The 27,762-nt window shown below is 49.9% G+C and overlaps 3 protein-coding genes and 2 long non-coding RNA genes across 8 annotated transcripts in view; 3 read left to right on the plus strand and 2 right to left on the minus strand.

Moving 5' to 3' along the window:
• Positions 1-12,793, minus strand: LOC145715827 (uncharacterized). Its single transcript, XR_004077200.2, has 5 exons — positions 12,618-12,793; positions 6,963-7,107; positions 5,224-5,322; positions 518-4,969; positions 1-485 (listed from the first exon to the last, which is right to left on the minus strand). It is a non-coding gene; the product is annotated as an uncharacterized LOC145715827 (long non-coding RNA).
• ZG16 (zymogen granule protein 16) lies at positions 1,309-5,214 on the plus strand. 3 transcript variants are annotated; one of them, XM_081819743.1, is made up of 4 exons: positions 1,309-1,449; positions 1,832-1,925; positions 3,760-3,892; positions 4,803-5,214. In XM_081819743.1, exons 1-4 carry the CDS (start codon positions 1,447-1,449, stop codon positions 5,116-5,118), a joined length of 546 nt encoding a protein of 181 aa, XP_081675869.1. In that variant the 5' UTR covers positions 1,309-1,446; the 3' UTR covers positions 5,119-5,214. The 3 variants fall into 3 exon arrangements, with proteins under 3 accessions (XP_081675869.1, XP_081675870.1, XP_030889064.2); XM_081819744.1 differs by lacking the exon at positions 1,309-1,449 and adding an exon at positions 3,526-3,587 and having other exon boundaries at positions 1,838-1,925; XM_031033204.2 differs by lacking the exons at positions 1,309-1,449; positions 1,832-1,925 and adding an exon at positions 3,470-3,587.
• Positions 12,794-12,929: 136 nt separating the features above from the next.
• On the plus strand, positions 12,930-26,930 carry KIF22 (kinesin family member 22). Its single transcript, XM_006737989.3, has 14 exons — positions 12,930-13,021; positions 19,027-19,222; positions 20,802-20,929; positions 21,020-21,174; positions 21,398-21,607; positions 21,689-21,919; positions 22,058-22,211; positions 22,323-22,458; positions 24,322-24,490; positions 25,009-25,177; positions 25,572-25,639; positions 26,334-26,546; positions 26,652-26,711; positions 26,799-26,930. Exons 1-14 carry the CDS (start codon positions 12,964-12,966, stop codon positions 26,832-26,834), a joined length of 1,983 nt encoding a protein of 660 aa, XP_006738052.2. The 5' UTR covers positions 12,930-12,963; the 3' UTR covers positions 26,835-26,930.
• Positions 25,425-26,335, minus strand: LOC145721542 (uncharacterized). Its single transcript, XR_014145273.1, has 2 exons — positions 25,972-26,335; positions 25,425-25,612 (listed from the first exon to the last, which is right to left on the minus strand). It is a non-coding gene; the product is annotated as an uncharacterized LOC145721542 (long non-coding RNA).
• A 700-nt stretch (positions 26,931-27,630) lies between the features above and the next one.
• The window catches only part of MAZ (MYC associated zinc finger protein), a 5,383-nt gene continuing 5,251 nt past the window's right edge, over positions 27,631-27,762 (plus strand). Inside the window, exon 1 of one of the 2 annotated variants that reach the window (XM_081819735.1) lies at positions 27,631-27,746. In XM_081819735.1, the coding sequence (XP_081675861.1) occupies positions 27,711-27,746 (36 nt within the window). In that variant the 5' untranslated portion in view covers positions 27,631-27,710. The remainder of the gene's footprint in view (positions 27,747-27,762) is intronic. The other variant, XM_081819736.1, reaches the window with a different exon arrangement.

The raw sequence follows: 27,762 nt of genomic DNA on the forward strand, positions 1-27,762 counted from the left end.
CTACTCTGCCCGCACACCGCCCCGCACACCCCTGCTCAGGGCTTTGGTACTCGTGCCTTCGCCAGGCCCAGTCTTCACCCAAACACCTGTCTTCTCTCCATCGTTCAGTCAGGTCTTCGGGAACGTTACGGAGCAGGGCGGCCTCCCGGGCAGAGCAGCGCCTTCCCCAGCCCTGCTCGAGGCTCACTCTGCTTTATTTCCTCAGGGCCTGTCATGTGCCAACAGTTGTTCGATTGTCTGACGGCCCCCCTGGAGCCTGGAGCGAAAGCTCCTGGGGGTACACGGGACTCTCCTCCGTGGCTGTCTCTCCAGCATCTAGAGCGTGGGGCCAACACACAGATGCTCCATAAATGTGTTGAGTAAGTTGCTTTGCCAAGAGAGCAGAGAAGACAGGGAGGGAACCTAAGCTGCCTGCAACAGCGGAAAGCCTGGGGAGGCTTTGGTCTTTCACTGCCTGTGGGACCCTAGGGGGTGACCCCCACTGCCTGTCGGACCCTAGGGGGGTGACCCCCACTGCCTGTGGGACCCTAGGGGGTGACCCCCACTGCCTGTAGGACTAAGGCAGGTAGGCCCCCAGCAGACACATGGGTAAAATGTGAGAAGTTCAAACAGGAGCTAATGAAGTGGAAGCAGAGGTGGGCCGGGTATCCTGCCTCCACCATTTTCCTCCTGGCTCTTCAGGCGCCTCATCAGAGCAAACCCTGGACGTCCCCACATTAGCCGCACCATGGCCTATCTGGTCTCTGGGACCGACCGAGGATGAACCCTGAGACCCCTTGCACTGGAAGAAAGGCCTCTATTACCCTCCGGAGAGGGGCTGGAGGGCCTGCTGTGGGGAACCCAGGGGCCAGTCTGCAGGCATGGGGGAGACTCTGGCTCTCTGAGTCAGTGCCTCAGAGTGAACCTATGACAAGTGTGGGGGCCTCTGTTCGGAGGGTCCCAGATGTGTCATGCATGGGAAGACGAGGGCGTTCTCCCAAGGTGTTCACCTCAGAACTCTCAGAGCTGCCATCTTTGATATCTGGTGTTTGGTTCCATCCTGTGGGATATACTAATAAGGAAGAGGAGAGAGACAAACAATAGTGAGAGAGGAGACAGGAAAGAGAGAGTTTGGGGGAGGAGGAGAGACAAAGAGGCAGAAGGAAAAAGGCACAGAGAGAGGGAATATAAAGAAAAATCCTCAGAACAGGAGATGAGGGGAAAAGATCAAGACAGAGAATCGGGAAAGAAAGGAAAGCCAGAGAGGACAAGAGACAGAACAAAATATCTGGAATGAAGAAGTTATGTCAGCAGGACAGGCTTGTTTTGAACTTGGAGAAGAGCCGTCAGACAACGTGTCCTTGGCTGCCCTCCTTGTTCTGGAACCTCCGGTGAAGAGCCCTGTCCTATTGCCGGCTCCTTAGGGTGTGGCTCCCTTGTGTTCTTGGGAGGAGTCCTCAGTCCTAGATGGTGAGCCTGTGATGGGTGGGTGCTCTGTGTGTCCAGCTACTAGTCATTAAGAACTGAGGCTAATGACTCCAGCCCCTCCCTGGGCTCCATCCTTCCCTCTGCTTGGGAGGATCTGCTGACTCAGAGGGTCAAAGAGCCAGTCTTAGAGGGGTCAGGAAGTAGGACTCAGGAGTCTGTCCTAGGGACTAGGTGGAAGGGAAGGGCCTCCAAAGAGAAGAAGTCTATTACATCAATCCTGGGGAGGTTTCAGACCTATGGGAAAGAGCAACTGTCCAGTGTGGGCTGTAGCCCCCAGAAGATTCGGCCGTCACTCCCGGAAGTCCTAAGGCCCCGAGCCCAGAACTGCCTCCAAAGGCGGACCTGTCTACTTTTACTTCCTTAGCTTTCCACTTGCCCTCTGGACCTCTGTTCCCAGGAGGGGGATCTACAGGGGTTCAGTGTCCACCTGCAACACCATGTTACCCTTCTCCGAAAAGGTTTGTGAACAGTCTGGCAGGTTGGGGATGGATAGACGGTGGGGGGGGGGAGGGAGGAAACAAGCACAGCAAAATATTAACCATGGTAGAATTGACATGGGGGTATATGGGTGTTCACTGTATAATTCTTTCAATTTTTCTATATGTTTGGACTTTTTTTCCATACAAAGTAACAGGGAAGACAGACAGAAAAAATTGTCTGGAAAATAGTAGACACTCCTAAGTCTAGGGCATTGGGAGTGTAATCCCTTTCCAGGAGAATCTATATTTCAAATGCCCTGAGAGGACGGTGTTTATCCTGAAAGTTGACAGATTGCAGGGAGGAGCACCTGCAGAACACCCAAGGAGGGGAGGGAGAACCTTAGACCACACCCAGAAGTGAGTAGCAACTTCGCCCACCCAAAGCTTCTGGCCCCTCAGTTGGTGAGCTTTTCTCAAGTTTATTCTGCCTGTCATGAGATCTGGGCCTTGGCCCCAAGTGGACCCCACCCTATGACCTGTAACCTTTGCGGGGAGAGGCAGGATAAGAAGTTCCAGACCCTGCCTAACAACCGATCCTAAGAGATTGATCATATTTGCTCAGAAAGTGAGGTTCACACGATAAAGAGCAGGGGGAGGGCTTGGACCTGGTATAAAAGATCTGAAAGTTTCAGGGGGGTTACTTTGCACTTGAAACTGCCAGGTGAGGGGTGACAGAGGCCTGAGCTAATGGGTGACAGGGATGGCTGGGTTTGAGTTAGGGGGAATTCAAGCTGAGCTGGACAGGAAACTGCCTGGATTGAGCAGCAGGGGAGACCTGTGTGTCAGCTAACTGGGGCATCTGCATCTGAGTAAGGTGCAAAGATATCTGGGTCTCGGTGGAAGGAATGGGGATGCCTGGGATGCTCGGGGGCATCGATGTGGCAGAATTTGTGTTAGTGGAGAAAGAATGACACATAGAGCAGACATCTGGTATCTACTATCTTGAGCTGGTCCAAACTCCTTCTGCAATCTCTCAGTCTATCCACCTCCGCCTGAACTACTCTGATGCTGGTGGTCTCGTCTATCATCACCTCCACTCCCCCGGTGACACAGAGACGCAGCTCTAAAATGCTCCTTTCCTTCTGATCAGAGACCAGCGGGAAGCTAAGAATTTGAACTCTGCCCCAGATGTCCCCCAAGCCAGGCCAGTCCATCACAGGCAGATTTCAGTTAGGTTTTGCTCAGACTCCTGGTTTGGGAAACTCAACCATCTCTATGATTTGGAGATGGTCTCCACTTCTTTGCAAACTCTTTTCCTGCTTTGTGCCAGGAGGGAACAGGACTTAACACAGCTTGGTCCAGATAGAGGGTTAGGATCGATCTTCTGATCTGGGATGGAAGAAGGGAGTTGGCTACCTCCAGACCAGGGAGGACAGAGGGGTTAAGGACACAGAAGATAGACTTCTAGGAGCAGGACCAGAGACTAGGGAAAATCCTTTCTAAACCCAAGACTGGGTCAGTTAGGTCTCAGTTGAAGGACAAAGAAGGCTGAGTCTCAACTGAGGTCAGGGATGCCTGGCTAAATGAAGTCCAGAGGAAAAAGGCTAACCCTTGACTTTCTCCTTTCTTTCCACTTCAGCGCCAGGATGTTGACCATTGCTCTTCTTGCCCTTCTCTGTGCATCAGCCTCGGCCAGTGCCGGTAAGTGAGAAGCCAGGAGCCCAGCACTAGCATCATGGGAAGGCAGCCTCCTTCACTGCTGGTGGCCAAGCTGGCTTGGAGTGGTGGGCACTGAGTCGTGGGAGGTATAGGGATGGTGGGGAGAAACTGAGCTCTTGAGATTTCCCCCTCCAACTCCTACTGTCCCCTCCAGTTCAGGCTAGGTCCTCCTCCTACAATGGAGAGTATGGAGGCGGCGGAGGGCAGCGATTCTCCCATTCTGGTTACCAGCTGGAAGGTCCCATCACCGCCATCCGTATCCGGGTCAACAGCTACTACATCGTAGGGTAAGATTCCTTGTGTTTCTCTGGGTTTGGGGATCCCCTCTGATCTTGCTAAACTGGAAAGTTCTCAGTCACTTTGGGTTACGTCTGTTCCAGTCAGCAAGTCGCAATGATAATATGTGAGAGTGGTTAGAAGACCGAGATCTGAGTCCAGTGCTGCTACAGGCCCAAGCACACGCAACCTCGGGCAAATCCTATACCATAGCTGTTCAGGCGCCTGGAAGGTGGCTGGTTTGGCCCCATCCAAGGTCTAAGGCCCCTCTGGCATCCTCCATCTTTGCTGATGCGTCTTCTAAAAATGTGTATCCTTCCGATCCTGGACTATATCCTGGGACAACAAAGTCTCTGCCCTCATAAGAACCTTCCAGAAAGATCCCTCTGCTCCTTTCACATGGGGTGGGGTGTGTGTGTGTGGGGGGGGGTGGGCGGCACAGCAGGAATCTAGATTTCTTTTTTTGAAGATTTTATTTATTTATTTGACAGAGAGATAGAGAGCACAAGTAGGCAGAGAGGCAGGCAGAGGGAGAGGGAGAAGCAGGCTCCCCGCCGAGCAGGGAGCCCGATGCGGGACTCGATCCCATCATGACCTGAGCCGAAGGCAGCCGCTTAACCGACTGAGCCACCCAGGCGCCCCAAGGAATCTAGATTTCAAAATCAAGCTCCAGCACTGGTCTGGTCTGGGTGACTCTGGCTAAGTGACTTTTCCTTTCTGAGCCTATGTGTTTGTCGGCAAAATGAGTTGAAGTTCCCTGTATGATCTCAAGGGCTCACTCATCCCTCACACACTGTGGGACTGGCAGGAGGCCTGTCACCCGTCACCAGTTTGCAGGTCTCGGCAGGTAGACCAAGGGGTCCTGAATTCGGATCACCCCACTCAGCATCGGTCTTCCTTCCCTCCCTGCCCAGCCTCTAGGCTCCAGGTCCGTTATGGCAAGGTGTGGAGCGACTACGTGGGCGGCACCCAGGGAGACCTGGAGGAGATCATCCTGCACCCTGGGGAGTCAGTGATCCAGGTGTCCGGCAAGTACAAGTACTACGTGAGGCAGCTGGTCTTCGTGACTGACAAGGGCCGCTACCTGCCTTTTGGGAAAAACAAAGGCACGAGTTTCAATGCTGTCCCCTTGTACCCCCACACTGTGCTTCGATTCTTCAGTGGTCGCGCTGGCTCCCTCATCAACGCCATCGGCCTGCACTGGGACGTCTACCCCAGTGACTGTGGCAGTTGCTGAGCCTCAGCTCCGTCCCAGGCTGGGCACCGCAAGGGGGTGTGAGAACCTCTTTACCATGAACCTCATCCACATGGCTCAATAAAAAAGCTAAAAGGACATAGCTACCACTTGTGTCTGTGGGGGTGTGCCGCTGGGATCTGCCTCCTGGCTCTGCTTCTGGACGTGCGAAGCTCGTTTCTGCTTATCTGTCGGACGGACGTCATTCTGGGGAAGAGTGGGAGGGAGAGAGAGAGAGGTGCAAAAGTCTTGGGCTTTTCTTCATAATTTATCAAGAGGAGATACGATTCGGGCTTGTACCGACTCTTTTCTTCAAGGATAGCTCCTGAGACTGTTTACCCAAACTGGTGTTCTGAGGCTGGGTTAAGGCCTAGCTGTGGCTCATCGCCAAACCCCCAGATGTTCCACTCTCTCACCCTTCTCTCCCCTTGAGATAGTGCCTCTCCACCAAAAGGCTCTTGACCTTAACTCACTTGCTGTCCCTGGGCCATTTTCCTTTGTTGTTTCCCAGAATCCACCTGACTCCCAAAGCATGGCCTACGTTTGTGTCAAGGACCTTGCCTGTGACTCCAGCCTAGTTTCCCTCCCTCCCCGCCTCCTTTGCCCAGAAGCACTGGTGTCCTTGCTTAGTTTAGCTCGCTCAGAATTGGGCTTCTTTCCCTAGGAAGCCACCACCTCCTCAACAGCTTCTCCTCTGCCAATACCATCCTCAAACAAGGGCATTACAAGAGGGGTAGATTTCCATCGTGGGTTTCCATGAACTTAGGGGGTTGCTTAGTGTTCCAGAGGCAACAGAGTGGCTGCAGAGATACATCAAGAATATAAAGTTGCTTTGGAGAGAATTCTTAAGACTCTAGTTGCCAGTCCTAAGATTGTGATGGTTTTTTGTTTTGTCTTTTGGTGGTGATGGTTGGGGGTGGGGGAAGTCACTCATTGCTCCCAAAAGATTGATTCACATCATGGGGAGTGCCGGAGTCACATTTCTCCCCAGTCAGACAAAGATAACAATTATGTAAACATAATTTTATTTTTATTTTTTAAAGATTTTATTTATTTGTCAGAGAGAGAGCACAAGCAGGAGGAATGGCAGGCAGAGGGAGAAGCAGACTCCCCGCCGAGCAAGGAGCCTGATGTGGGACCCGATCCCAGGACCCCAGGATCATGACCTGAGCTGAAGGCAGAGGCTTAACTGCCTGAGCCACCCTGGTGTCCCTACATGTAATTTTATTTTATTATTTTTAAAGATTTTATTTATTTGACAGACACAGCGAGAGAGGGAACACAAGCAGGGGGAGAGGGAGAGGGAGAGGGAGAGGGAGAAGCAGGCTCCCTGCTGAGCAGGAAGCCTGATGCTGGGCTCGATCCCAGGACCCCAGGATCATGACCTGAGCCGAAGACAGATGCTTAACAACTGAGCCACCCAGGCGCCCCCTTACATGTAATTCTAGAAAGAAATACTAACATTACAGAAGTAAACTAATACCTAGCTTGTTTTTATAACAATTTCTTTATTTCTCTCAAACAATTCCATGGAATGGAATAATTATGTCACTGTAATTACTTTTTTTTGAGATATAAAGCACATAAAATTCACCCTTTTAAAGTGTATCATTTCAGTGGTTTTTAGTACAGATTGTGCAACCATCATCCCTCTCTAATTCCCGGATACTGTCATCAGCTCAGAAAGAAACCTCAGCCCCATTAAGCGGTCACTCCCCATTCCTTTCTCCAGCCCCTCGTAACCACCCATCTATTTTCTGTCTCTATGGATGTGCCTATTCCCGACATTTCATGTAGAGGGAATCATACAATAACGTGGCCTTTTGTGTCTGGCTTCTCCCACTTACCATATTTGCAAGGTTCATCCATGCTGCAGCATGTGTCAGGACTTTGTTCCTTTGTATGGCTGAGTCTGACAGAGCTATCTGGTCAACTTCAGGACACGCTTTAAGCTAGCGGCTTTCACATGGGGCCGGGTGGACGCACTCGTACCTTAGAGGCAGAAGCAGCAGAAGAGGATGAAGTAATGGGATTCCTGGCTATTGTCTAGTTTACATATTAGGCTTCTGTAAAAGATTTGATTTTTTTTTTTTAATTTTAAGATTATTTATTTATTTATTTGACAGAGAGAGAGAGACAGCGAGAGAGGGAACACAAGCAGGGGGAGTGGGAGAGGGAGAAGCAGGCCTCCCGCTGAGCAGGGAGCCTGATGCGGGGCTCGATCCCAGGACCCTGGGACCATGACCCGAGCCGAAGGCAGATGCTTAACAACTGAGCCACCCAGGCGCCCCAAAGATTTGATTTAAAGAAAATTTTTATTCACTTACAAAGTTTGAAAATTGCTAAACTGAGCTAATCATACATTTATCAAATATTCTCTGCTAGGTGCTTCGGAATACAAAGACCACTGAAAGTTGGGTTCTTTTCCTCCAGGCTAAGGAAGACTTGGTGAAGGAAGGGGTGGGGTGTGTGTGTGTGTGTGTGTGTGTGTCCACGTGCACACATGTGTACAGGGGCCCAGTACTGGGCTCAGGCCCCAGGTTATGCAGAAATACGAACATATGAAAATGACAAGTGGTTTAGCACAGCTAAAATGCAGAGTACAACTCGGCAAAGATGAAGCTCATGGACAGGCAGAGACCATGAATGTCATGCTAAACTATTGAAACTTTATTTATTTTATGGGCTACATGAAGCCATTTGGGCTTTTCTTCATAATTTATCAAGAGGAGATACGATTCGGGCTTGTACCGACTCTTTTCTTCAAGGATAGCTCCTGAGACTGTTTACCCAAACTGGTGTTCTGAGGCTGGGGTTAAGGCCTAGCTGTGGCTCATCACCAAACCCCCAGATGTTCCACTCTCTCACCCTTCTCTCCCCTTGAGATAGTGCCTCTCCACCAAAAGGCTCTTGACCTTAACTCACTTGCTGTCCCTGGGCCATTTTCCTTTGTTGTTTCCCAGAATCCACCTGACTCCCAAAGCATGGCCTACGTTTGTGTCAAGGACACAATTTCACCCAAAGGATTGAGAAAGATTTATAAGGAAGTCATTTTTTTCTGGTATAAGTAGGGAAAATGGATTGAAGGTGAAGCAGGGTAATAGTTAAGAGAATAGGTCTAGATCAGTGATGATGGATATCTGAACAAAGGCAACAATGTGAGGAAGAGAAGAGAGGGAGGAATTTGAGAGATTCAAGGGGGAGGGTGGACTCAGAACTTGATAAATGAACGCATGAAGGTGCGTGAAGGAGGAAAGTCTGGAAGAACTACCATGTTTAGTATCGGCAACTGGGAAGAGTTGGATCCTCTCTAAGATGAGGAGTACAAGGAAAAATTAGCCTTGTTTTTAAATTAATTAATTTTTTGGGGGGAGAAGGGCAGAGGAAGAGGAAGAGAGAATATTAAGCAGGCTCTATGCCCAGTGTGGGGCCTGACACAGGGCTTGATCTCACAACCCTGAGATCAAGAGTCGCATGCTCCACCGACTGAGCCAACCAGGCGACCCCTATAGATAAAGGGACTTATTGCAAAGAATTGGCTCCACAACTGTGGAGGCGGGTGAGGCAAGTCTAAAATCTGGAGGGCAGGCTGGCCATCTGGAAACTCGAGGGCAGGAGGGCGTGCTGCAGTCCATGGGTGGAACTTCTTCTTCCTCAGGGAAACCCCAGTTTTGTTCTTTTGCTTCCTTGTAAATTAATGTATTATATCATCAAATGTTACACTTTTAGTAACTTAATTTTCTTAAAAATTTTTTCCAGCTTTATTGAAGTATAATTGACAAATAAAATTCTAATATTTTTGAAGTGTACGACGTGATGATTTGATATGTATACCTGGTGAAAGGACTCCCACAATCAAGTTACTTAACACACCCATCACCTCACAGTTACCTTAAAAAATTTTTTTTGAAGAATAATTGACATACAATATTGTATTAGTTTCAGGTATACAACATGGTGATTTACTATTTAAATACATTATGAAGTGGTTGGGGCGCCTGGGTGGCACAGTCAGTTAAGTGTCCAACTCCTGGTTTCGGCTCAGGCTGTGGTCTCAGGGTTGTGAGATCGAGCCCCGCGTTGGGCTCCATGTTCAGCAGACTCTGTTCCTCCCCCCTGCTCATGCTTGAACTTTCTCTCAAATAAATAAACAAATAAATAAATAAATAAAATCTTAAAAAGATTGTTACAATATTATTAACTATATTCCCTACGCTGTATATTATATCCTCATATCTTATTTATTTATTTACTTTTAAAGATTTTATTTATTTATTTGAGAGAGAGAAAGAACATACAAGCAAGGGGGAAGGGCAGAGGGAGAGGGAGAAGCAGACTCCCCACAGAGCAGGGAACCCAATGCAGGGCTCGATCCCAGAACCCTGGGATCATGACCCGAGCCAAAGGCAGACACTTAACTGGCTAAACTACCCAGGCACCTCCCATATCTTATTTTATCAATAGATACCCTTAAAAAAAATTTTTTTTTGTGAGAATGCTTAAGATCTACTATGTTAGCAAATCGCAATCATACAATACAGTATTTTCAACTACAGTCACCATGCGACACAGTGGAAAGTCTGTACCCTTCTACTAACATGTCCCCATTTCCCATACTTCCCAGATTTTGGCAACCACATTCTACTGTTTCTATGTGTTCAACTTTTTTTTTTTTTTAAAGTAATCTCTACTCTGAAGGTTGGTCTTGAACTTACCACCCTGAGATCAAGAGTGGCGTGCCCTACCAACGGAGCCAGTCAAGAGCCCCCGGGTTCAACAGCAACACCTAGGTTAGTTTTGACTGAATGCTCGACTACAGCCCAGCCAGACATATAAACTAGCTGTTGCACCTGAGAAAACCTAGGAGGGCTGGAGGTGGGGAGTTAGGACAATAGCAGGCAGTGAAGGAGTTTGCTGACCAAAATCAGATAAAATGATTACTGAGGAATGCAGGGAACTTAGCTATTAGCTACTAGATGTCATAGTGAGTTGACAGAGTACAGCCCAGGGACTTGGGAAAGCTAAGTCCTACCTTTGCACAGCTACATGGTCTCATTCAAATCTCTTAACCTCTCTGGGTTTCAGTCACCCACATGTAAAATGAGCTTCTCTGGGTCACACGCTCTCTAAGATGTATTGAGCTCATACATCTAGAAATCTAATTTCTAAGACTTTACTGTTACATGAAAACAACTGGCCTCATTGTGCAGTGGTTGAATGCTATATAGGGATAACTGAGCTATGTGTATGAAGAAGGTGGCCTGGAACAGGGGCATGCCTGAGGTCTCCTCAAGTAGGGAGTGCTCTGGAACATGCCTGGAATGAAGGGCCCAAAGGCCCACAAGCTACAAAGAGAGCCCACAACTCCTCTGATGGCAACCTGGAGTTGAAAGGCAATCTCTCAAAAAGAACACTCCTCCCTTCCCCCACCACCCACCCAGCCTCCGCCAGCTAGGGGCACCTGGCTGGCTCAGTTGGTAGAACATGGGACTCTTGATCTTGGGGTTGTAAGTTCGAGCCCAGGTCAGGTGTAGAAATTACTTTACAAAAAAAAAGCCCTCCTCAAGACCCTCCCTACAGGAGGTCACCAAATTAACCAAATTAACTGGGTGATATAGAACTATGACTGTTTCCTCATGTGGATCATCAGGAACTCCACAGAGGCTGGTACTGAGTCCTCAAGCTCCCACTGCAGAAGGTAGCAGGGAAAGAGCCATTTTAAGTAAACACAGCGCCAGGCATCTTGAGCATTCCCAAGAATAGAGAAGCCTGAATCTGCACAAGCTGATGCAGTCACCCAGGAGACAGCAAAGGTCAAATCCCTAAACTACAACCACCAACAGAACCATTTCTGGCAGGTATCTTACCAAATATCTGGGGACTGGCAACAAATATGAAAATATGAAGAGCCCTTCCTGAAGTGTGGGGAAGACCAAGCTGCCAATCGTCTTAAGTCCGTGGTTTCCCAAGTGTGGTCCAGGAAACTCTGGAGGCTACTGAGACACCTTAGGGGGAGGGTCTGCAAGGCCAAAACTATTTTCATAATAAAACTAAGATGCCATTTGCCTTTTCCCCTTGCATCCTTTCTTGAGTATATGGTGGAGTTTTCAAGAAGCTATATGACATATTAATATCACAACATCCTGAATGCAGAAGCAAATAGGAGAATACAGCTATTTTCCCTTAAGCCAGGCATTATATTCATAAAAATGTAAAACAGTGCCACTCTTCTTACTATATATATATTTTTTTGCTTTGGAAAAGTTATTTTTAAAATTAAAATGTTATTTATATTATATGTAATGGGTCTGTTATTGTAATTTTTTGAGATTTTTAAATGGAGATATAATTCACACAACATAAAATTTACCATTTTTAAGTGTAAAAAACCACTTCAGTGGTTTTCAGTTCACTATGTATATTCACTATGTAGTGCAACTATCACACTAATTCCAGAACATTTCTATCACCCAAAAAGAAACTCCATACCTAACAGCCATAGTCCCAATTCACCAACCCTTCACCAAGCCCGGATCTACCTTCTGTCTCGATGGATTTGTTACTGCAATTTTGAAGTGCATTAATAAATATTTTTAATTTGTTTTAATTTCTAATACAGTAACTATTGAATAGACACAACCCACAACCCATATAAACAAAAGATCTTTGGGGCTTCAACTTTTTTTTTTTAAGATCTGTTAATTATTTTTTTAAGTAATCTCTATACCCAACATGGGGCTCAAATTTACAGCCCCGAGATCAAGAGTTGCATGCTCTACCGACTGGGCCAGCCAGGCACCCTTGGAGCCTCACTTTTTAAGAATGTAAAAGGATTCCAGGGCCAAAAAATTTGAGAACCACTGGTGTAACACTTGTTTTGTTTTTTAATAGGTTGGACATAATCTCTAAACCAGGGCCCTACCAGGAGCTCAAAGATGGGATATTCATCCCTGGTTAAGCTTCCAGAAGGGACAGGTAACTACTTCACAGACCGGTGAACCACAGGACATTGGGTGGGTGGAACCGTGGGTGAAGTTGACAAGGTAAAAGACTGAACACGCCTTTAACGCCCACTCGGATGTGTTGAGTTACAAAGTAAGGAACATCTGAGCTGGTCTCCCGGGCTCAGATTTGACATAAGAGGGCACATATGTAACCTGGCATCTGCACCTCACATGGCGGATTTGGGCTCAGCAAGACGTGAGTGCACCATAACTGTCTACATCCAGACAGCGTGGTCCAGACCTACAGGAGTGACACAAGTGACCAGAAGGTAAAGCACCCCGTTGACTGAAACTGAGTTCAAGTCCTGAAATCCACAAGAACGACCACCCCACCCCACAGGGCGCGAAACAACCCGAGGCAAGAAACTGCAGAAAGTGAAGCTCACTTAGAATATTCAATTCAAGGAAATTTTGGGGGGAAATCTATTGAATCGCTGCTTGATTCGTACCAAAATTCATGGTTGAGGGGGGAAAAGGAGGCGAAAAGTCTGCACTTACGCAAATCTTTGCTTGGAAACCCGAAAGCCAGAAGGTACGGGGAGTGCAGTGCCCAGCCGCGCCCAGCATCTCGTCCGACGGCCACCGCCGCCCGTGCCTTCGGCACCAGCGTTCGAGCGGGGCGCGGGCCGCGACGTCCACGGCTGGGTGGCCAACCTGCGCGCATGCGTCCTCCGCCACGGGACACTTTCTTGCAGGTCCCTGAGGCGAACCCTAGAGGGCGGGATAGTTGCGAGCCACCAGCCGGGGCTTCCGGCGGCGAGTAGCCGTGATTGGTGGAGCCCAGGACAGGGGGCGGGGCACCGGGAAATTCGAATGGGAGAGGCGGGCCAACGGAGGGAGTGGAATGGACGCGGGGGGCACGGCGCAGCGGAGGCGACGCGAGATGGCGGCGACGATCTCAGGTATGCGAGCCCGGCCTGGGCGGGGCGCCGAAGTCTGGAGGCTGGTGGGGTAATGCGCCGGAGTCTGGTCCGGGTTCCGCGGGTTGTCGGGGAGAGGCCGAAATGGCGCGGGGGCGGGGAGGGGAAGGTGGGAGTGTGGGAGTCCCGAGCTGGTCAGCCCCCCTCGCTCTTTCCTGCTCACTGTTTCCAGCTCTCCGCGTGGGTCAGTGGACCGTGTTAAGAGCCGGTTCCGACACTAGAGCTTTGTTTGAGCCTAGCGCACTTTTCCTCTGTGAGCTTCAGTTTCTCTGTGGAATGGGGACAGTGACCCCATCTCGGGAGATGACGTGAGTAATCGAGCGAAAAGTAGCTGACACTTAACCGTAAGGACCAAAAGAAAGGAGCTGGATGCGCGTTTTGGGGGAAGGGTTCTGTGTATGACTTACTGTTTGGGTGAGGGGAGATCCCTGGGAGATGCAGGAGGGCAGGCCGAAGTTCAGACCGGCCGCTGCTGGGTGTGAGTTGACAGCCTAAGATGTGCTGAGATCACGCACCAGGGAAATAAGGGAGTGTTTCCTTTCGCTCTAGCCGTGCAAGTCAATGCTATCTTAGGGTTGAAAGGCTCTTGGGACGTTCGGAATCTTGTATGTGAGTATTTGTTTACATATGTCTCTGCTCTCTTCCTGTACACTGAGTTCTGGTCAGTGATTATGGTGGGCACCATAGTAATTGATTTGAGTGTCCTGCTGTTTGTCAGGCCCTGTAGAGAAACAGAGCTATTTAGCAGAATGTCAGACACATGTTGAGCCCTTGCTAGGTGCCAGGCACAGTTGTAAGCACTTTATGGTGAGGAATCATTTAATCATCACACAATGCTGTGAGGTGGTTGGCTGTTTTGTCCCTGTTTTACAGATGAGGAGACTGAGGCTTAGATGGGTTAAATAGCTTGCTCAGAGTTGACACGACTAGTAAATATTGGGGTCTGAATTTGCACTCAGGCAGTCCTACTCTAGATCCCCTGCTCTTAACCGTTATGCCCAAGCACCTGATGTTGTTGCTTTTGGAGCACAACCTCCCCTCACCTTTCCAAGGCTCACTGTGTCTGGTGCATAGTAAATATCATAAAAATGCTTGAGTGAATGTTGATCCTTCCCCAAATGAGCTTATAATCTGTTCAAGAGATAATCATATAAATATATAATATCATGGAAGGCAATGAGAGATATGTATAAACTGCTTTAGAGAGTGCAAAATCTGAAGGCAGACGACTGAGCCCCCAAGTGATTTCTTATTTATGATGTATGAAGAGGCCAATGACGCTGTCTTTGGCTCAGTTTCCTCATGAATAAAAGAAGAGTTAGGGACACCTGGGTGACTCAGTCAGTTGGGCGTCTGCCTTCGGCTCAGGTCATGATCCCAGGGTCTTGGGATCCAGTCCTGCATCCGGCTCCTTGTTCAGTGGGGAGCCTGCTTCTCCCTCTCCCTCTGCCTGCTGCTCCGCCTGGTTGTGCTCTCTCTCTCTCACCAGTAAATAGAATCTTAAAAAAAAAGAAAAAAGGACAGGTGGGGTTTGACGTACCTGAGAACCGTGTCAGGGGAGGTGTCAGGGCAGCAGCTGGGCACTTGGATCCTAAGTTTGAGAGCGAGCTCTAGTTTGGAGGTGTGGATTAGGAGTCATCAGCTTTAAGATAGTGATTAAAGCCAAGAAAGCCGGGGACCATGCCCATGAAATGAATCAGAGTATAGTTCTCAACGAGGGGCAATTTTGTTCCCTGTGGAGACATTTGTAATATCTGGGGACTTTTTTGGTTGTTACAGGTATGGGGGGGGGGGCTGTGGCCCACGGAACGCTACCGGCATATGTGTGCTAAACAGCCTACAACACACCGGACAGCCTTATTACAAAGAATTGTCCAGCCCAAGATAATAGTGCCAAAGTTGAGCAACCCTGTGCTAGAGAGAGGATAGAAGGAGCCTAGGAAAAACATTTAAGACTGGCAGAAACTTAGACGGGGTGAGCAGAGAGCTGTTTCCCTCAGCTCTCTGGCATGGAAGCTAGGGGAAAGTCTATTTCTCAACGGAAAGCACATCAAGGGTGTTGGATCTTGCTGGGAAGTCAAATAGGATGGGGGTCGGCATGTCTACTGGATTTAGCAGTAAGGAGGTCATTGGTGACCCTGCAGAATGGTGAGGGCGGAAGTGAGCTGATACTTGGAGGAGTGAGTAGCAAGAGTGAAGGAAGGTAGTAACAATAGCTAACATTTACTGAGCCCCTGCTGCCAGCCACTGAGCCAAACATTGTATGTACATTCTTTCTGTGGCTCCTCACAATCTTACGAGGGTAGATACTATTACAAAGAGAAACTGAGGCTCAGAGAGGTTAAGAAGGCTTCCCAAGGTCACACAGCTGGTAGGTGGAACTTGTCTCTGACTCCAAGGCCCATGGGGTTGCATACAAAAAGGAGGGGCCGAGGAGGACTGGGAGGCCATACAATGAACTTTGGAGTTAGACCTTCATTGGAAGCTCTGTCACATCGCTTCTCGGCCTTTTGGCTAAGATCAAGTGTGGAAGCTCTGTCACTAGCAGCTGTTGACCACAGGCAAGTTAGCCAACCTCTCTATACTGAGGCTTCCACATTTGGAAAATGAAGGATGAATACCAAATAAAACACTTACTGAGCTTTTACCGATGTGCCAAATGCACATTCTGAGCACTTTTACATCAATTCTTTATTTACTTCCTTAACAACCCAGTGAGGATGTATTTTTATTTATTCCCATTTTACAGGTGTGGAAATTGAGGCACAGGAATAGACCATCATTTCCCCCAGTTTATTCAGTTAGTTGTAAGTGGCAGAGCTGGGATTTGAACCCAGGCCATCTTACCTTGAGTAATGAAACTACTCACTGTATGCCAGTTACTGCGTTGGCATTTTACATGTTACTTCTTTTGATTCTCTTTAAGCCTTTCCAAGGCCCACCTCACCCCATTTTATAGACAAAGAAACCAGGGCACATGGATGTTAAGTCATTTGCCCAAGGTCACAATCTAATAAGTATCAGAGCTGGAATTTAAATTCAGCTCTGTCTGACATGAATCTACACTCTTTCTACATTACCATAGACTTCCCCTTCCCCCTTAAACTTCCTTAGATGCATCTGTATCTGCCCTCTTTCTCTGCCCCTACACACATTTTTGACAAGTCCGTGCACCTTAATTTTCTCACCTGCATGGTTACGTCTGCAGGTTTCTATTGACTTGCTACTGACTTTCAGGATTCATGAAGATCAAGTGAAAACTCGATGCCCAAGTGCCTTGTAAACCATAACATGGAATTACTGGCTTCGTTTGTCAGATGAAGGAGCAGAGGCCCAGTTCTTGTAGGCCATCTGCTTATGGGTATGCCTTACTATGTGTAAAATTCTCAGCAGGGGTCATCTTGTCCACCTTTTTGTCTTGCTGTTTCTGCGTTGGCCACATACCAGCCTTTTGCCTTATATGAGGCCTATGGTCCTGACGACTAGCTGCTACCACTAGCAAATGGGGAGAGTCAGAGCTGCCAAGAACTTTCCCAGGTTGTATGTAATAGGCAATATGGCATCCTCATTGAAAGCAGATTTTTGGAGGCCAAGAGATCTAGGTTAGAATTCTGCTGTTAGGGGCACCTAACACTCGGTTGAGTGTCCAACTCTTGGTTTTGGCCCAGGCCGAGATCTCACGGTTGTGGATCGTGTCCTGCTTTGGGCTCTGTGCTTAGTGCGGAGTCTGCTTCAGATTCTTTCTCCCGCTCCCTCCCGCTCACTCATTCTCTCTCTCTCTCTTAAATGAATAAATAAAAAATCTTTTTTTTTTTTTTTTAAGATTTTATTTATTTATTTGACAGAGAGAGACACAGCGAGAGAGGGAACACACGCAGGGGGAGTGGGAGAGGGAGAAGCAGGCCTCGCATGGAGCAGGGAGCCCGATGTGGGGCTTGATCCCAGGACCCTGGGATTATGACCTGAGCCAAAGGCATACGCCCAATGACTGAGCCACCCAGGCACCCCAAATAAATAAAATATCTTAAAAAAAAAAAAAATTCTGCTGTGAGCTACAGAGTGTGGTATCCTCCAACATAAAATAGAGAAATACCCTCCTAAGATATTTTTCAGCTCATTCAGTCTCACGAAAATAAAGAGACTTGTTGTTAAATTTTTATTTATTTTTTTGACTAATCCCTACACCCAGTGTGGGGCTTGAACTTGTGACCCCAAGATCAAGAGTTGCATGTTCTACTGACTGAGCCCGCCAGGTGCCCCAAACAGACTTTTTAATAAAAGTTTTATCTTGTGGGGCGCCTGGGTGGCTCGGTCGTTAAGCGTCTGCCTTCGGCTCAGGTCATGATCCTGGGGTCCTGGGATCGAGCCCCGCATCGGGCTCCCCGCTCTGCGGGAAGCCTGCTTCTCCCTCTCCCACTCCCCCTGCTTGTGTTTCCTCTCTCGCTGTGTCTCTGTCAAATAAATAAATAAAATCTTAAAAAAAAAAGTTTTATCTTGTGTTTTCTGATAAAATATTCATAATCTTTTTTTTTTTAATGACTTAGATTTAATTATTGGAAGCAAACCAAACAGAAAGCTTACACTAGAGAAGGATTGCATGTTAATGCCTTTTGCACACTGAGCTGGGACAAAAGGGACTGGGGGCTGCCTCTCAACCTTACTCCCTTGAAACGAAGATGTCCACAGTGTTATTTATTTATTTATTTTTAATGCAAACATTACAGCATTACATAACTGGGTAACATAGAAAAGAAACCTACATAATCCCCATCAAGAGAAAAGCATCATTAACAGTTCTGTGTGTATACACACTTAAACATGTAAGTATGTGTTGTAAACCTCAGGTAAGAAATAGAAGCACAGAAAAGTCAGGCAGTTCATGGACTGGTTTTGGGTGGGGGCAAATGTCAACTCTTTTAATCCTTACAACAACCCCGGAAGATGCTGGTCTACAATACCTTTGCAATCCAAAGCGTGTCCCACCAGCAGCATCCACATCATCTGGCAGTTAGTTAGAAATGCAGAATATTAAAAAAAAGCTCAGGCATCATTCCAGGCACTGAAGCAAAATCTGCATTTTTTTTTTTTTTAATGTAAAGATTTTTATTTATTTGTGTGTGAGAGAGAGAGCACAAGCAGGGAAAGTGGCAGGCAGAGGGAGAAGCAGGCTCCCTGTTGAGCAAGGAACCCGATGTGGGACTTGATCTCAGGACCCTGAGATCATGACCTGAGCGGAAGGCAGATGTTTAATCGACTGAGCCACGCAGGTGTCCCGAAATCTGCATTTTAACAAGATCTTCCAGGTCATTGGTGTAAACCTGACAATCTTCATCCCACTGGACCTACTTGTAGAGCAAGGAAGGAACTGGGGCCAAGCTTAGGGACACCCACAATACAGCCAGGGTGGAAGGAGTTTCCCTGAAATGAGCTGGGGGCCTCTGGCCCTCCCAAGGTGTCCCCTTGGACCTCAGCCTCCACTTCCAATCCATCTTCCCTGCCCCTCTGTCAAGGGTATGAGGGTCTCTAATCTACTTAAGATGCTGGGGTTTTGTTTTGTTTTGTTTTTAGGCTCTGCTTATTCTTTTGAGGAGCAAAAGGACAAAGTGTGGGCTCTGAAACAAGATGTAATGGGCACAGGCCCCAGGTATAACATACTGAGGTGCTCAGAAGAGCTGCCACACGTCCATGAGCTTCCTCATTGGTAAAATGGCACGAGTAGAACCTACCTCAGGGACACCGTGAAGATTAAAGTATGCCTGACATGTAGTCGGTGCTTAATAAATGTTAATGTTTGCTAAGTACATGATATGGTTTGCAGTCCCCGACCTGTATATAATCTCTCTCCTCCAATCTCCGACCGTCCTCCGGGCAAGCTGCTATTCATCCTTCAGAGCTCAGCTGTATCAAGTAGCTCTTCCTGCAAGACTCCTACTGTTACCTCTGTGCTACCACCGTATTTCATGCCTCAAAACTTACCTTCTCTCTAGGAGCTGGTCGCTGTCGGCTAAGCAAGGTGGGGGCTGGCCGGCGCCCGCCTCCAGCTCGAGTAAGGGTGGCTGTGCGGCTGCGGCCATTTGTGGATGGGACAGAAGGAGCAGGTGATCCCCCTTGTGTGCGGGGCCTGGACAGCTGTTCCCTAGAGATTGCCAACTGGAGGAATCACCAGGAGACTCTCAAATACCAGTAAGGTTCAGGCCACTCTGCCCTCCCGCCCCTCTCCTCTTGCCTAGGCCTGCTCACATTAGCACTGCCCACATGGTTTCTCAGATGTGCCTCTTCAGGATCCTTGCTCCTTCCTTAGCATAGCTTTGTTCCTCACACCTTCATTTGGTCTTTCAGAAGCCTTCCTGGGTGCCCACTGTGACAGGTCGTCTGTAAGATACTTGGGGGAAGGCTGAAGGCTGAACCCAACACGGTACTGTTCACAGTCTCATGGGGGAAATAGGCACAAAGATGGGAAGGGGAAGGAGTAGCAAAGGTGAGCAGGGAAGCCCCAACTAGGGTCAGGGGAGGTGTGGGAAGGGTTGGAGGAACACAGACCAGCCAGCCAACCCAGGCTGCAGGTGGGTGGTGTGAGAGAAGACCATCCAGATTTGGGGACAGAACTCAAAGGTGCAGCTACTTTAAAACCCCATCGGAAAAAAAATAAAAATAAAAATAAAAAATAAAAAAAAAATAAAACCCCATCGGAGATCAGACTCCTTGGCCTGTCATTCGAGGCTGGGGGGTGGCAAACTACGGCCTGCAGGTCAAATCTGGCCAGGAGTCTTTTTTTGTACTAAAAGCTCTAGTGGAACAATCATTCATTTACATACTGTCTATGGTTGCTTTCCGACTGTAATGATGGAGGTGAATAGCTGCACAAGGAATCCTATGGCTCACCAGGCCTAAAATATTTACTCTCTGGCTCTTTACAGAAAATCTTTAACAACCTCATTCTAGGCCCTTGGCAGTTTGACTTCTTTCCAGCCTCATTCCCCCAACACAATCCCCTTAAAACACTCATCTCTGCTGTGGCCTCAGCCGCGGCTTCTCCGGAGTGGGGAGAATGGACCGCAGGTGTGTAGAGTCTCATCTCGTCATCGGCAGCATCCTCTGCTCCGTTCTGGTGTACAGATACTACTTTCCACGTGTACTGTGTCGGGGAAAAAGATCAGGAAGCCTTGCCCTTTCACACCATGCCTTGTCTGGTGGCTAGTTTTGATACTCGGAATATCTTTCTTTTCTCTCTCTGGCAAAATCCTCTTTCCTCAAGCAGAATCAGTTACTCTTTTTTTTTTTTTAAAGATTTTATTTATTTATTTGAGACAGAGAGAGTGAGAGACAGAGAGCATGAGAGGGAGGAGGGTCAGAGGGAGAAGCAGACTCCCTGCCGAGCAGGGAGCCCGATGCGGGACTCGATCCCGGGACTCCAGGATCATGACCTGAGCCGAAGGCAGTCGCTTAACCGACTGAGCCACCCAGGCGCCCCTCAGTTACTCTTTCTAGTGTGTCCTCCTCTTCTTTTCCTGAATCACAGAAAAGTATAGGTATCTTTCTGTCCCACCAGACTACAGAACTGCCCAGAGCAGGGTATCAGACTCATCTCTGTATTCCTAACACCAGTACGGGGACTGGGGCAGAACAGGTGTTCATTGGATGCTTTCTGAGGTCTTTATGCAAGAAAAGCAATAGAGACTCTTAAATCCGAGGCCAGTATTATTACCCTCTAAATCTGGGGGAGGATGGAACCCTCCACTGATTCCTTTTTTCCTGCCTGCAGGTTTGATGCCTTCTATGGGGAGAAGAGCTCTCAGCAGGACATCTATGCAGGATCAGTGCAGCCCATCCTAAGGCACTTGCTGGAAGGACAGAATGCCAGTGTGCTTGCTTATGGGCCCACGGGGGCAGGTGAGGGAGCCAGATAGGGAACAGCTATGGGTCCGAGAGGGCTCAAGAGTGGGGAGGAAGATCTCACAGCGATCTTCACTCTTTCCCCAGGGAAGACGCACACAATGCTGGGCAGCCCAGAGCAACCTGGAGTGATTCCCCGGGCTCTCATGGACCTCCTACAGCTCACAAGGGAGGAGGGCGGTGAGGGCCGGCCATGGGCTCTCTCTGTCACTATGTCCTACTTAGAGATCTACCAGGAAAAGGTGAGGCCCCACTCTGGTTGGGAAGGGGAGAGACAAAGGGCAAACAAAATGAGATCCAGTTCTTGACCGTGAAGCTCTGCCCTAGCAAGGAGGCAAGAGCTGGACAGACAGAGGTCGGGGGAGCAGATGGTATACCTCGGACAGTCCAGCAGAGGAGACTGATGCCCCGGAAGTAAGCAGCCTGTGTCTGGAGAACTGGCCCTACCTCTCCCTGCTCCAACAGGTATTAGACCTCTTGGACCCTGCATCAGGAGACCTGGTGATCCGAGAAGACTGTCGGGGAAACATCCTGATTCCGGGCCTCACGCAGAAGCCCATCACTAGCTTTGCTGATTTTGAGCGGCACTTCCTGCCAGCCAGTAGAAATCGGACTGTAGGAGCCACCCGGCTCAACCAGCGCTCCTCCCGCAGTCATGCTGTGCTCCTGGTTAAGGTGAGGCCTGCTGATGGGGGGAGAAGCCGGGAAGCCCCTAGAGGCTGAACTAAGCTTGGGGGTCCTTGCTCTTAACCCCAGGTGGATCAGCGGGAACGTCTGGCCCCATTTCGCCAGCGGGAGGGTAAACTCTACCTGATTGACTTGGCTGGCTCCGAGGACAACCGGCGCACGGGTAACAAGGGTCTGCGGCTGAAGGAAAGCGGAGCCATCAACTCCTCCCTCTTTGTACTGGGCAAGGTGGTGGATGCGCTGAACCAGGGCCTCCCTCGTGTGCCTTACCGGGACAGCAAGCTCACTCGCCTGTTGCAGGTCAGGCCACCCATCTCAGGATGAAAAGGGGCTGGAGAAGGAGGTTCTCCGGTGTGCCGGGAGGCTGGGGAACCGCAGTCGAGGAATGGAAACGTGAGGCTTCTGATCTGCCTATCCTGCCCAATCCCCATCCCTCAGGATTCTCTGGGTGGCTCAGCCCACAGCATCCTCATTGCCAACATTGCTCCTGAGAGACACTTCTACCTAGATACAGTCTCTGCACTCAACTTTGCTGCCAGGTCCAAGGAGGTGATCAACCGACCTTTTACCAATGAGAGTCTGCAGCTTCGTGGTGAGGACTGGGGTTGGCCAGAGTGCAAAGGGCAGATCTGGACAACTGGAGAGAGTGCTGAAGCTGCCTAGCATCAGCACAGAGGCTGACCCGCCCCCACATCTTTCCTAGTCTTGGCACCCGTTAAACTGTCCCAGAAAGAACTGCTAGGCCCGTCAGAGGCAAAGAGAGCCCGTGGCCCTGAAGAAGAGGAGATTGGGAGTCCTGAGCCCCCAGCAGCTCCAGCCTCTGCCTCCCAGGAACTCAGGTGAGCAGATGGGGAGGGGCTTGGGTAATGTCCCCTTTGCTGTCGTGTCTGGGTTAGGTGCAGAGAGTGGTGGGTTTAGCCTGTCAGATCTTTGAGCTGCAAATTTGTTCCTCTCTCATCGAATTCACCCCAAATCCTACTCTACTGAATTCACTGGAAGTGCTAAGCTTAATCTCTAGCCCTGGTGCTGCTGCCCAGGGCCTGAAGGAAGCCTCCTCCTTGAGTTCCTAGCCCCTCCCTTTTCATTTTACAACCCTTTTAGGCAGTCAGCAGAACCTCGCATTTGGGGGCAGCTGTTTCAAGGATGAGCACTTTAACTTCTGGCTCAAGGAGTAATCTGGATCAGGTCTTTCAGGTCTAGAGGATAAGAGCAAAGCAGAGATAAGAGATGAAGAGCTATGTCTCCCTGAGACCTCTCAGTGTGTGCATTAGAGTCCAGCGTCTCCATGACTCTATAAGGAGCCTGTTGCTGTCCTAACTTTGCTTCTAACCTCATTCCAAAGTCTCTAAACTAAGTCCCTTCTGTGTGTGCAGCCTCTCTCTGGTTCTGATAACCCCATCTCATGGCCCAGGATGCATGAATCCTTAGGTCACTGCTATTTAGTGGTCTTGCTTTCTATGTCTGGCCACCGGGCCCCCCCCTAATTCTAGGGAGCCAGCTGCAGTTTTACTTTTGCCCGGTTTCTACCCAAGCCCAAAAAAAGCCTTTCTAAACTGTGTAAATCTGAAGACCAGTGAACAGAGGTGACCTGAGGAGATCAAGGATTAGTACATACTCTGCCCCGGGCGGTGGGGGAACGACACTGCTGGAGTTGAGGATGAATGGCATACAGGAAAGGGTGTTTGCTTAGAACTCCATCTCAATCTTGTGCTTCTCAAGCTGTCAGCAGTCCCTTCTCCTATGTGCATAAGCTCAGAGAAACATACACCCCGCACATGTGTGTTACATGTAAATAGGCAAAGTCTCTGCCAGACAGGCACCCTGGGTAAGCTCAGAGATGGGGTATGTCAGACCTAGTCAGATCCTGACCTCAGGTGGCTCAGGTTTCAGGAAGGGAAAGAAGACAAGAACATCAGTAGATGATGCAGGGTAGGTAGGACAGGGTGTGGTAAGGAAGGAGTTGCTGCTTCTGTGAGAGCCAGGAAGGACTGACCTCTAGTGTTCACCCATATTTTATGATCCTGCTCTTCCTAGGCACTTGCACACAAGGAACAGGGCAGTCACTGTCCTTGAGGAGCTAGTTCACAGTATAGGAAGGAAGATACAGTCAAGTTGGGGTTCATGGGAAAGGTGGTATCAAGTTGACTTTCCAGACGGAAGAAACAAATGTTAGGCATTGTCATGCTCAGATTAAGTCAGGACTCAGCTCCAAGAGGCCTTTCCTACTGTCCGTGGGAAGAAGGCTTGGCATTTGAGGTCCTCAGTGGCTTTCAAAGCCCTGCTGAAAATGACCTCTGTGACTCTTTCCCCATCTGCTCTTCCAAAGAAACCAGCACACAACCCTTGCTTTCACCTTCTCACAGTCTCTGCCTTTCCGTTCAGACTGTGAGTGCCTACAGGGCAGGGCGGGGCAGTGTCTTAGAGCCTGAACACTTGGAACTCAGGTGCGCATGAAGTGCTTGTTCTCATCGGATCTCCTGGCATTCCTGAGAGGTTACCTGGGCAAGTAGTGATGGATCTGCATTCACCTGATGAAGCACTGCACCCGGAGAGTCTGGTTGACTTGCTCAGGGTTGCCCAGCAAGTTAACACCAGAGTCTGGAACCACAGAATACAACTGAAGGCATCATGAGGGGAATCCTGCTGCTGTGGAGAGGGTGATGAGAGAAGGACTAGGTGTGGAGTAACCTTTGTCTGCTCAGTCCCCTACAGAAGCTAAGTAGCATGGACCCCGCTGTGCTGGAGCGCCTCCTAAGCTTGGACCGTCTGCTGGGCTCCCAGGCGAGCCAGGGGACCCATGGGCTAAACACCCCAAGGCGAGAGCGGATGGTGCTCATGAAAACAATGGAGGAAAAGGATTTGGAGATTGAGGTCAGTGTTGGGGAGGTGGGGGCTGGGATTCCTACTGGCCTTGAGAAGCAATCTGAGCATCTTCAGATAGGGAAAGGCACCGGACGGCCGGACCAGCATCCAGTTTTTACCTAACACCGGAATCCCTGTTCTGTGGCTGGTGCTTAAATGTCCTTAATGTGGCTGGACTTTGAAAAATGATTGAGGTCAGCTTTGAGGAGGTGGGGGGGTGGAAATCCAGGTGAAAGGAACAAATGTAAGACCTTGTCATTTCCTAAAACCCAAATTAAGCTAGGACTTTCTGCCTGAGTAGTCCCTTTCCTTCAGCGTTTCACAAAGGGGCCTGTTCCACCTCTGAGCAGTCCCGATCATGAGAAAGCCCCTAATTATGCTCCAGTTGTCTCCCGGTAGCTTCTCTCCTTGGTCCTCACCCTGCCAGGTAGGGCCTCAGAGCCCTGCACTCACTTTCCTAACCCACCTCCTTCATGCTGCCTGAAAGTTTGTTCTGGGTCACATGTCTCTCTGATCCTTTCCAACAGAGGCTTAAGATGAAGCAAAAAGAACTGGAAGCCAAGGTTCTGGCCCAGGAGGCTGTGGACCCAAAGGATAAAGAGAACTCGTCTCCCACAATGCTCCAACCGCTTGCCCGCCGCACAGTCACCGTAGCGAAGCCCCTCAAAAAGGCTGTGGTGATGCCCCTACAACTGAGTAAGTTCAGCTGTGGGGGCCAGGAGGGCCCACATGACAGATCCTGGAAAGGTGGGAGGTGTTCGGAGCAGCTTTCATCATGTCACTCATGTGCTCCCACCATATTGCAACCCCAGGGAGGGGGTGGTGGTGAGGACGGTCTGAAATAGAGCTCGGGTGCTCTGTGATCAGGCACTTAGTACAGTGGGGGCCGACTGACCGGGGCAGGACTGATTACCGTGCAATAACAGGTGAGACTACTTGCAAATACAGGTGTAAGAAAGGTCATATGGAAACAACAAAAGAAGAGGTTCACTTGGGCTGGAGGGGAACCGGGGAATCAGAAATAGAACCAAGTGAGGGCGGGTGAAAAGTAGCCTCTGCCGTGATTCCGGTTCACGAGTGTTGCCTTCAGTTCAGGAGCAGGCGGCGTCCCCAAGTGCTGAGATCCATATCCTGAAGAAGAAAGGCCGGAAGAGAAAGGTGAGAGCAGCTGACGCTTGAGCTACATCTGGAGCGGAGAAGTAAGGGTAGTGAGCACTGATGGGAAGAGCACTAGCCATGGAGTTAAAACACCAGCTATTTACAAGTTGTGAATGTGGAGATACCTCACAGGGCATTTAGGATGAAATGCAGTATGTACCTAGCAGAGAGGGTATCCATCACCTGTTACTTCCTTTTCTTTCTGGTGGCTCTCACCCTCAGCAGCTACTATGTACAGTGTGTAGCCTGAGTCCCACTCCACAAACTTAAGAGCCCACTTTGGGAAACATGACCTAAGCACTCAAGAAATGAAATAACACTGGAAGAATTACCTAAAAACTGATGATGTGGTGGGGGCGTGGCTGTCATTTATTCTTCTGTGTGCCTTCCTAGGAGTCAAAGAGAGTTTATTCATTCCTTTTTAGAAATGAGACAAATTTAAGTTCATTAACTCATTTGATCTTCACAACAACTACTACCACTCTTTCACAAGTCGGATAAAATGAGAGTCAGCCCAGAGAGTGACTCGAGACAAGGGTTTTTGGACAGACACTTGAGGGAAAGAGAGGCTAGGGAGGGCGGGGAGGTAGCTGCTGTTAGGCTCCTATCCTTGGCAGAGGAGTCTAAAGCAGTTTGCTGCCACCGGCTGAATAGCAAACTCTGTTTCTGTCACTCACCTCCCCCTGCCTCATAGCTGGAGTCCCTGGATGCCTCAGAGCCAGAGGAGAAGGCTGAGGACTGCTGGGAGCTACAGATCAGCCCGGAGCTACTGGCCCATGGGCGCCAAAAAATACTAGATCTGCTGAACGAAGGCTCTGCCCGGGATCTGCGCAGCCTGCAGCGCATTGGCCAAAAGAAGGCCCAGCTCATCGTGGGCTGGAGGGAGCTCCACGGCCCCTTTAGCCAGGTAATGGCCCAGGGAGGGCGGCCCTGGAATGGACTTGGGGGGGGGGGCGGGAGGGGAGAAGCGTGATACCCCAGAGGCCCCTTCCCATCATTGCCGTCCCACCAGGTGGAAGACCTGGAACGCGTGGAGGGCATATCCGGGAAACAGATGGAATCATTCCTGAAGGTGAGCCCACCGCTTGGCCCCCTCCTCTCCGGCCTGTGCCCTGCCCCCAGCTTTAATGCTGCTCTCCCCTTCCGTCCTGTGTTGCAGGCGAACATCCTGGGTCTCGCCGCGAGCCAGCGCTGAGGCCCCTCCTGACTGCCAGCTCCTTTCCTCACTGTGCCTTTTTTTTTTTTTAATCCTCATATAACTGCGTGTCGTGTAAATACAATTTTTACTCCGGTGTTTCAGCCTGATTCTTGGGACTGCGGGGGCGGGGCCGGGGGTATAATTGCCCTTGGGATGGGCCACAAGCTCCTCCGCGTAACTTCTTTCGGCGCCATCTTTGGGAAAAGCAGGCAGGAATGAAGCAGGGCAGGATTGTAAATAAACCGCTGGAGCGGGGAGGGGGGGAAGGACGGTGGCCGAAAGGAAACAAAAAAGTAACGCGAAAGCCCAAGGACGACGACCGTTAGGCGGGCGCGCGCTTCGAGTTTAGCCCCGCCCCATCCGTACCCCCGGCGCGCGCTCCCCTGTTCTCCCGCTCAGCAACGACAGCGGTTTTATGCGCGTGCGCGCGAAATAACGGCCGCTGGCGGAGGGAGGAGGGGGGTGGAATCTTTGAAGGGGGGGGAAGAGAGAAGCCGCCCTGTCTCCCGCGCGCCCACCACCTGCGCCATCGTCAGCCAATCAGCGGCCGTCTCAGGGGTCTCGCGCTTGGGGCGACTCGGGCTGCTGGGTGGCTCCCCCGTCCCTCCTCCCGCCAGAGTCCCTCTCGTACCTCCCCCCTCCCGCTGGCCTCGCGCGCGCTCGCGCTCGCGCCCGCTCCAGCCTCTTGTGTGTCCTCGCGCCCCCCGCCCGCCCTCCCCGCGCGCAGTGTGCTCCGCTCCCCCCACCCTCCTCCTCCTTCCCCCCTCCCGCCCGCCCCGCGCGCCTCCTCCCTGGGTTCCCCCTCCCCCACTGCCGCCTCCTCCTCCTCCCGCCCCAGGGTGAGCGCGAGCCACCTCCCTCCCTCCCTCCGCCATGGATCCCGGCAACTGGAGCAGCTTCATCTTCCAGGTAACAACCCCCTCCC

The sequence above is a fragment of the Leptonychotes weddellii genome, chromosome 5 (assembly GCF_054177405.1).
Source record: "Leptonychotes weddellii isolate Sample4059 chromosome 5, ASM5417740v2, whole genome shotgun sequence".
NCBI classification, from domain to species: domain Eukaryota; kingdom Metazoa; phylum Chordata; class Mammalia; order Carnivora; family Phocidae; genus Leptonychotes; species Leptonychotes weddellii.